The following is a 9,326-nucleotide window of genomic DNA, read 5'->3' on the forward strand; positions in this document are numbered from 1 at the left end:
CCAGCTTTCAAAAAAAACCTACCCAGGGAAAAAAAAAAAAAAAAAAAAAAAAAAAAAAAAGAGAGAGAGAGACAAAGAATCACGAGGTGTGCGCTGTTAGAGTTGGAAAAGGAAGTGAATCCCAAATGCAGAGCCCCAATCGGATTGGTATTTAGGCAGTTTGGAGGGTTGTTCGAAGCTGTCCCCAGATTGATCCAAATATTTTATGGTTGAAGAAACTTTTGCAGTGAACGTACCGTCTCTTCGCGAGTGAATTAAGCCATTATGCATATTTTAATCTCTTTCGATGTTGCGTATACAGGAGAGAATCAGTAAAAGGCAACAATGCAGCTTAAATGGTCACATCTAACGACTTTGCGGACATAAATTAAGGGTGCCAACCTTAGCTCGTTCTGTAATTACAACCTCCCTGAGACCTCATGCCCCTATGGCCACATGGCGAGCTGGCGTTGCCCACAAAGTCAAATTGGGTGCCTGCTACACCCAGGCTGGTATTTCTGCACCCACCTCGCCTTTAATCAAGAATGACTTGTTTTCAGTGTTATTAACACCACAAGGAAATATGGTGCGGAGGCGGACAGCCACAGCACAACCTCTCTCCCTCTAATTTCACTCAAGCCTGCTTAAAAAGAGCAACGGATTGCATGGGAAAGGTTAAACCAGGAGAAAATTGTCATGTGTATAGCCTAAGACGTTTAGGAAACTTTGAAAGCTTGTTCTGGATTAGAGCGTTCGAGTACACAGATTCCTGTCAAAACAAAACTTCTGTTTTGTTTTGTTTTTTTTTTGTTTTTTTTTCCTCTGTTTTTACACTGATCTAATCACAGAGTGTATAGCTGGCTTTGATCTCCACGAAGTAAATCACAAGCGCTTATGCTGGGTTTGGAGTGCGTGGTGATTTTGGATTTGTTTTCTCTCCCACAGAGAAGGAGACAGATGAATGGACTCCTTGGTCTCCATGCTCAGTGACATGTGGACACGGTGAAAGAAAGAGGACTAAATCCTGTGGCTACTCCTGCACACTGACTGAAGCTTCAAAGTGCGACCTGGAGCCTTGCCCTGGTAGCGTTTTACGTCTAGCTTCGTTTTAAAGAATTTTCTTTAGTCTGATTTCTAATCTAATTTCACCCGTTTCTTTTTGTCCTCGTAGGTGACGTCAACGCTGTGGTGGAACCATTCCCTTTTGAGATGGAGAACGGCACCGAACCGTTTGGAACAGGTGGGCTCTTTCTAGGAAAACCTGGAAGAAAATCTGTTAGAGACTGGAAAATATATAAGGCTAGAGTGGAGGTTTACTTTCGAGTAGGGCAGCAACTCAAAACACACAGTAGAGTTGGGCGGATCAATCCAAAAAAACTGATCATAATGACAAGTCAAGATTTCATTTTGATTTGCTCTCTAATTAAAATGTGTTGCACTGTATTTAGGAAAAATGCACAGAAATCATGCTAATTTGGCATTAAAGTATTTTGTAGCTACCTATAAACTTTGTCAAAATAATGTTTGAACAAGTTGATTCAAAGGAGAAACTACTACAATCAGAAGTTGGATTATATATGTATGTATTGATATCAGCAATACTGGTATTTAGCTGGTACGGGTCGCTGCCAAAAAATGCTCTATCACACACCTCTAACATGCAGCCAAAGCTACAATGGGTCAGATCAAGTCACACTGTTTGGTTAGAATGGTGAAATCCATTGGAGATTCTGTGATAGAACTTGAAAATTGATGCTCAAAGGCCGAGTCCGGGTATTCTTAAAAAGTCTGAAATTTGTGTATCTAAAATTAAGGTCTTAAAATGTCTTTAATTCATTAAAAAAAAATCAAGTGGCCTCAAATATGTTAATCAAAGCTCTTACATTTTTGTTGCAGCAGAACTATTTAACATTGTGTAGTCTGTCTGTTTTTAAAAATGTTTTCACACAGAATATTTCTGTCATTTGTGACTTTGAGGGTTTGCGTTCGAGGCTACCTGTAAACAATATACCACAGCTAGCTAGCTACGATTTTCTGTCACTGGTAAGTATAAATTTATTGCCAGTCAGCTCGATGACATTCGTCTTTGCCATTGACTCACTTCTATTGCCAACTCCATACCAAGCTAGGTGCTTTATGTGTAAAAAAGCACGGCGTTGTGGGGGTTAAGACCGTAGGTGATTTTCTTACAGTTCTTGAATTTCATTCATTATTGTCTTAAAAAGGTTTTAACAAGTCTTAAATTCCAGAAATCCTATCATAGATTCTGTCCATATAATCTGACAGAAAAGTGGGAAAATGCACAGAAATCAGAAATCAAAATAATCTTTAGGTTATTTTGCAAAGAGAGACAGCCAAGAAAAACTGGTAGAGACTTATCCTAAAAGACTTGAAGCTGTAGAGTTAGAAGGTCACTTATCACTTAACTTTTGCTTCACAATTATCCAGTACTTCATGTTGGTCTACTACCAAAAACCCCAATAACATTACTCAGAAGTTTGTGAAAAAGCATTGGGATTGTTAAGCAGTGAGTCACAATGCTACGTAGCTGATGTATTTTCCCTGGAGAAAGCAGATTGTTGTTGTTCTGAACTGTAATATAAACATTCAGGAAAGCCTCCCATAAGATTTCAGCTTGGCTCCATTCTGGCACCTGTTCATCCTATCAGCAGAGCTCCTGTAAACTACTAAAGACACAGCTTTGCTTCCTCTTTCCTCTTTTCCAACAGATGTGGACAGCTGTGAGAAGTGGCTGAATTGCAAGAGTGACTTTCTCCAGAGGTATCTACATCAGGTCTTGTCCGAGCTGCCCAGCTGCCCCTGCTCGTACCCGTCCGAAGTGGCGTACACCGTGGTGAGCCTCTACGACGAGACCCGAGGGCGGCCTTTCCGCTGGCGCGACGCCAGCGGCCCAAAGGAGCGGCTGGACATCTACAAGCCCTCGGCGCGCAGCTGCATTCGCTCAGCGCTTTCCAGCGACTCGTCCACTCTGGCGGCGCAGCACTGTTGCTACAGCGACCGCGGGCGCCTGATCACGCGGGGGAAGGGCGCGGGCACGCCGAACCTAATCAGCACCGAGTTCTCACAGGAGCTGCACTTCAAGGTGGACGTCCTGCCTTGGATCCTGTGCAAAGGAGACTGGAGTCGCTTCCATGTGGTGCGGCCGCCGAACAACGGACTGAGTTGCCCAGAAAACCCCCATGAAGACGTGTTTATGAATGAACTTGAAGAGGCTAGAGAGTACTGAGTTACGACAGCCAAAACAACTACAGTCCTAATTTATGATGAAACAGCCTCTGCTAAATAATAAATATTACCTTAAAGCCACATATGAGCTATTAATCATGCAAAACCCTCAAAGAACATTTTCATTTGTGATTGTGAGCTTTGATGAGGTTTGTGCCCACAGCATCATTGTCCTACATCCAGGCTCGGCCAACTGATTTACATGAAAGGATGAGGGGGGGGAGTGGTTGGTTGTCATCTTCTCACACATTTGGTGTTGTATCAATTTATTTCTTTCTAAAGTTCATTCCCTCTGAGGCTTGTTTTCTTGTGTCCTGTAGTTATTGTCTAATATTGGATGATAACATATGGCCTAAATCCTATATTGCTTCATAAAAGTTTAAATGTTATGTTAATAAAGTGGTCCTTTTCAAGATACAAACAAAGGCATAGTTAGCTTATCAACATCTCAATGCTGCTACAACGTAAAAACCCTCAGGCTTTACGAGGACTTTAACAAATGGACACGCAGATCCAAAAGACAACACATGCATTCGGTGCTTTTTTTTTTCTTTCCTCCATCACAACTGCAAACTATAAAGGAATATGGATCTGAATGAGTGATTCAATAGGCAAAGCGACTTTTCACAGTCAATTGTCCTTGTAAGACTTGTTAGAGAGTATTACGAGAGTAGCCTTTAGACAGAAAAGATCCAGAAAAATACCATTCCATTTCAAACGTTTTGTGGGGCTGACTCGATTTCAGCCCCACAAAAAAAATACATAATCCGGGTGCCAAAGAGATACAAATCAGACTGTTGGTGCCAGTGTAAATCCAGCCTCAACATCTCTACCGTGCAGATGTAGACGAGGAGCAAGTTGGGCAATGGTTAGATTGTGCATGTAGGTGTGTCTCTACAATGTTCTCAGGGGGGGGGGACTAACTGATCATGCCAAACGAAATCGGTTCATTTACCTCATCAACAGGACACTTTCTGGATCTTGTACAGAAGCATGTCGGGGCAAGAATCAGTCGATGTGTAATCCAGATAGAAAGCGATGAACTGATGATGCTTTTTCAGAAGGCATTTGGATCCTTTACGTTTGGTTAATTCTTTCAAGCTGCTCGATTGAACCGGATTGGATAGAAAAGACATTCCTTCCTAAATAAAGTCATGAAGTCAGCTGACACAGGATATTGGCATCGGCGACAGGAATAAGTTGGTACGACCAAATATTTCAGGCTTTAGCCATTATGTATGGTGCATGATATTAAAAAAAAAAAAAAAAGTTTTTACCTGTGGCCAAACATGTTTCAGCTTTGTGATGGACACACATAAAACGTGACCGCTGGACTTGTCTTTTCTATCCAATCTTATTCGACAGATATTCGCAACAAACCTCTTTTCAGGAATTCTGCCTCCACACGCAAACAGGCATTTGTACTTTGAAATAGCCAAGGCACTTTATTTTATTTTACTTTGTTTTGTTTTGTTTTTTTTGCCATTCATTAACAATTTTGTTATCGTGAAGGTAAGCTCAACCGAAATGCTGCGTTATTTCATGAAGTTTCATAACATGTAAGAAGTGTTGATATATAAAAGGAAAAAAGCATGATCTTTTTGTGATTTCTGGGTCTAGTATTACGTATTATGGTGTTGTACAGTATTTATTTGTCTGTTCTGTTTTGTTTTTACGTTTGCTGAAGCTTCAAACTGCCTCTACACTCAGCATGGTGCACTAATTGAATTGAACAAATGAAGGCACCCGGTTACAAGGGAAGCATTTTTGCCTCATATCACTTTAAACAGCAAACAGTGTGTCTGTGTTTCAGTTTTTATGTTGGACTGCTCTATGAATATGTTGTTGCAATTATACTGAAGAAATATATAAATATATATATATATATATATAAATATATATATAAAGAGTTTGCATTCATCATCTGACATCTTAATGTGTTTTCTTTTACCACACCTTAGACAAAGGTGGTTTCAAATCACCTTTAGTTTGCTGAGTCGAATTTTCCAAGACAATTTCCTAACACATGTGAGACAGAAGCCACCATAAAACATAGTGTTACTGTTGTAAAACAAAGACAGAGATTTATGTTTAAAACTGTTTCAGTGTCTTATGTTAGCAATTAGCTTCATTAGCTAAATGTGAACAGTAGTCGTTGAGTGTTTTGCCCAGATAATGCAGAGCTAGACTTGAAATCAGCTTTTGAATGTTCAATAAAAAAAAATAACCCCAGACATTTAAAGCTCAAAAGAATAAAACGGTCAGCTCCTCCTGAATCCTGCTCCAGATTAATTCTCCTCCTTTGCTAGTTCAACAAAACGTCCTCAAGTCAGAATTGATGTCCCGCGGCAGACATAAACTTTTGTAAGTTGAAAAAGTTGTGTGTGAAACCAGCCAAAACCACAAAAGCAAAATGACCAGTACCCACCAAAATCTATTTTCCATCGTAGTAGCCTGACAAAAAAGCCAACGGGCCGAATAGAAAATAATATTTTCAGTAGCTTCTTACAACTTTTGTCGTGCTTCTGACTTAAACACCTGAGTGACACTGAAAATCACCAGCTTTGCATCTTCTTCCCATTGCAAAAAGAGTGTTGTGGTTAGCACAACCTGGCACATACGGTTCATTCACTGATCAGAAAAATAATTATATTTTTGAGTTTCTGCCTTGGCAGTTAGCAGTCAGACCTTATCAAGCTGGAAATCCATTGATTCTGATTTAGTCACCCCTGTAATACTGAAAATTGTAAACTTTGGATTTAACAGCTTCGACACTGAAGATTGTTGTGACGTGACTTTTAAGTTTTCAACCTGTTGGCCACCAGCCGTGGCCAGTAATGCCAAATATCTTCCCACAGTAGCAACTCTGTGTTGCATTCTGCGTGATCTGGCACATGTAATGCATTCACTGATCAGTAAAACACTGGATTTTTTGAGTTTTGAGTTGCCAGACCAACAATTTTTTTTGTCTAAAAAAACACCAACAGATTAGTCACAGTTTAATCCTGATAAGAAAATAAGTGTATGCTCATTTTAAAATTGTTTGTTCCATTGAGTGTGATTTAATGAGAAACCACAATGTAGGAAGCCAAAGAAAGGTCCATGTTTCATGTTGCTCGGTCTATCCGCTGCACAGAACTGATGGAAACCGGAAAGCTCTGCAATCTGTAAAACAAAAAACAAACAAAAAAAAAACAGTTAGTGGTTTTGTGAGTTAATGCCCACTCTGATGAGGAGTAATCAGAATGAGCCTGTAATCTTTTCCTGTCAAAGCTACGTTTTCCACATGCAACAGATCCTGGAAATAACAGGAGCCGGCTACATGTTGCATCCCTCTGCAAACTCACAGACTTAGAATGCAATCGCTAATTTCATCCGAGCTACGGGTATTTCCCCTGCAGGTTTATTTGATGTGTTCGAGTCATCTGTCATGCTCATTCTCTACTCAAAACAACCACCCACAGCCTTGCATTCACTCATCTTCTGGTGGTTTATGAAAACGACAAATTTTCAAATGTGATGAGAGGAATCATGGCCGATGCTGGAACGCTCAATTGAACATGTCGGCCAAAATTCAGCTGTTCTTTGTAAAAGCTCTTAAGCCCCTTTATGCCTTAACTTGCAGCCAGCATCCATGTGGTTTCTAGGCTGATCTATGCCGGCCACAACATTGTCTGAGGCTATAGTCTTTCTAGAGGATTAAATAACCTTGAGATTAGAAGATGAAAGGTCAGAGTAATGCAAATCCATAGGCTTAGGCAATGCAAACGGTACTCTCAAATGCTCTGCTTTCGGTTGGTCATGACATCCGTACTTCTCTTATTGTTCCCTTTGACCCGTGATTAGAGGTACACACAGTGACTATAAAAACAAGTCACAACCAACAAAGACTATGAGTAGTACCTGTCCCCACTGCAGTTTTTGCTTTGAAATGAACAACAACAAGCATAACTCCGTCCCCCCATGTGGTTCTGACGTTGACTACAAATGGGTAGTGAGTGAAGGAGAGCCAGACAGATGCTGACCACATTGCTGCCACAGAATAACAGATAAATAACCACAGATGTTTAGACGGAGGAGAAAGTCAGAGCAGGGAAAAAGCGAGGAGAGGGAGAAAATAGGGAGGCGAACGAGGGACATGAAAGAAGAAGGGGGTGGTTTGGAAACACCGTGGCTAAGAGATGTTATCTGACACACTGAATGAAGCGGGAGAGATTTTTTTTATTTTTATTTTTTTTACGGACAGATGCGTTTTTAAAAAAGCGAGGCGAGGTTTTATTTTTTTATTTTCCTGCAGCTTGTGAAGAGGGCATGAGCATCACTTGCCGGAGAACGCTATGATTACACAGAAGTTTAAAACTGTTCAGTTGGAATGAGTTTAACTAAATAAGAAATGACAAAAAAAAAAAAAAAAAAAAAAAAAAGGCTGAACGATGAGTCAAAATTTCTAATGTGGGGCTCTGCTGCTCATTTCAGACAGTTAAATGATTCACCTCTTTAGCTGAGCGCTGGTGGCTACAGCCCGGTGCCAGCCAATGGTGGTTACAGATATGTTTACTTTTGTAGGCTGGCAGGAACGCGATATTTCCTCTGGGTGCACTACGGCTGCCTGACCCTGCTCACAGCGTGGCCCTCGTCGTGCCTCCCTGCTCCTGTTGCACACTGCAGCTACCCCAACCCCCAACGGAACGGCGAGCGCTCGCATGACGCCGCACAAACATTGACCTGCAGAGGATTTTTTTTTTTTTTTTTGAAATCATGGAAAGCACACACGCACGCACGCACACCCACACACACACCACATGAATGTCTACAAATTCATATGTGCGTTTTAGCAGCTCCATCTACATGGGAATGCCAAAGGGCTTTAGGATTTTAATGGATTATCTCCAGCTTGAATTATCCCATTCCTTAACCCACTTGACACAGAGGAGCTCCTTGTTCTGGAATGATCAGCAGCACTAATCTTAAAAATGCAGCTTCTGTTCAGGAGACCGCCAGAAAGAAAGAAGCTTCGCAATAGCTGTAGCTTTTAAGGAGGTTCTTTTTTTTCTTTCTTTCTTTTTTGACATACTTGACAAATGTCCAATGATAGTAAAATCATTGTAGGAAGATTTTAAAATGCATCTTACATTCAGAAATAGTCAAGTAAGGAGATTCGTATCATTCGTTTATTTCTTCTTAAATATCCCCAGTTGTATGTAAACTGCACTTATAGGTTGAGCAAAGATATGTGGTCCAAAATGACGACACTCACCCCCCACAGAGTAGGGTTTGATGGAGACTTCCTCCAGAATTTGGGACTGGAGGTGCCGGAATTGCTAAACTCAACTCTGTTGAACTCTTGCCTCCAATAATTTCAAGCCTTGTTCTTCCAATGACGGTGATGCCACCCCATACCATAACACTGCCTCCACCAAAACTGTTTTGGAGGCAAATCTGGAAAACTTCTCATGAACACCATCCACATACTCCACTCGGCTCCTCAAATGCTTTTTCCTTACACGTGTGTGTCACCTTATGGGGGTAAATGAGGGAAACAGCAAAGAATAATTTATGGCATAAAAGCACTATCGTTTAATTAGCAAAATATAAATTATCAATGAAGCACACATTTCCTGACTTTTTGTGGTAGGCTTTTTCATTTTGGATCATATAAAGGAGGTAAGCAGACAGGATGTTCTGTCAACCTTAATGTGATTATTTTACACTTTACAAAACTTAGAAATTTTGAAAATCAATGTACAGTGGACCCTGGTCTAGTCTCGGTTCAGTATTTGAAGATTTTTTTCTTAGAGAATATCGAAAATATTGGAAAGAAAACTCAGTTTGGGATGCTGATATGTTTAGCCCATGAAATACTATGCAACTTGGCTCACTATTGGCTGGCATTTGTAAAGCAGCCAATCGAGGAGCACCCTTCGTTTTCCTTCGCGCTGATTGGCTGTATCCCCAAATAGGTGATAAAAAAGACCGACCGTGGATGCTAGCTTTTGCGAGACGGTTTCAGCTGTGAGGATTAATTGAGACATATTTGATGTTTGAACTATTAAAATAGGCAGTTATGGGCATTTTTTTTTTTTTTTTTTTTTGGGGGGCCC

General features: G+C 40.6%; 1 protein-coding gene across 1 annotated transcript in view; it reads left to right on the forward strand.

The window, feature by feature from the left end:
* The window catches only part of ism2b (isthmin 2b), an 18,339-nt gene extending 13,193 nt beyond the window's left edge, over positions 1-5,146 (forward strand). The window contains exons 4-6 of the mRNA XM_015048004.1: positions 925-1,062; positions 1,151-1,219; positions 2,709-5,146. Of these exons, the coding sequence (XP_014903490.1) occupies positions 925-1,062; positions 1,151-1,219; positions 2,709-3,226 (725 nt within the window). The 3' untranslated portion in view covers positions 3,227-5,146. The remainder of the gene's footprint in view (positions 1-924; positions 1,063-1,150; positions 1,220-2,708) is intronic.
* The last annotated feature ends 4,180 nt before the right edge of the window (positions 5,147-9,326 follow it).

Source organism: Poecilia latipinna, unplaced genomic scaffold (genome assembly GCF_001443285.1).
Source record: "Poecilia latipinna isolate Pla-1442-1.1 unplaced genomic scaffold, P_latipinna-1.0 Scaffold854, whole genome shotgun sequence".
NCBI lineage: Eukaryota > Metazoa > Chordata > Actinopteri > Cyprinodontiformes > Poeciliidae > Poecilia > Poecilia latipinna.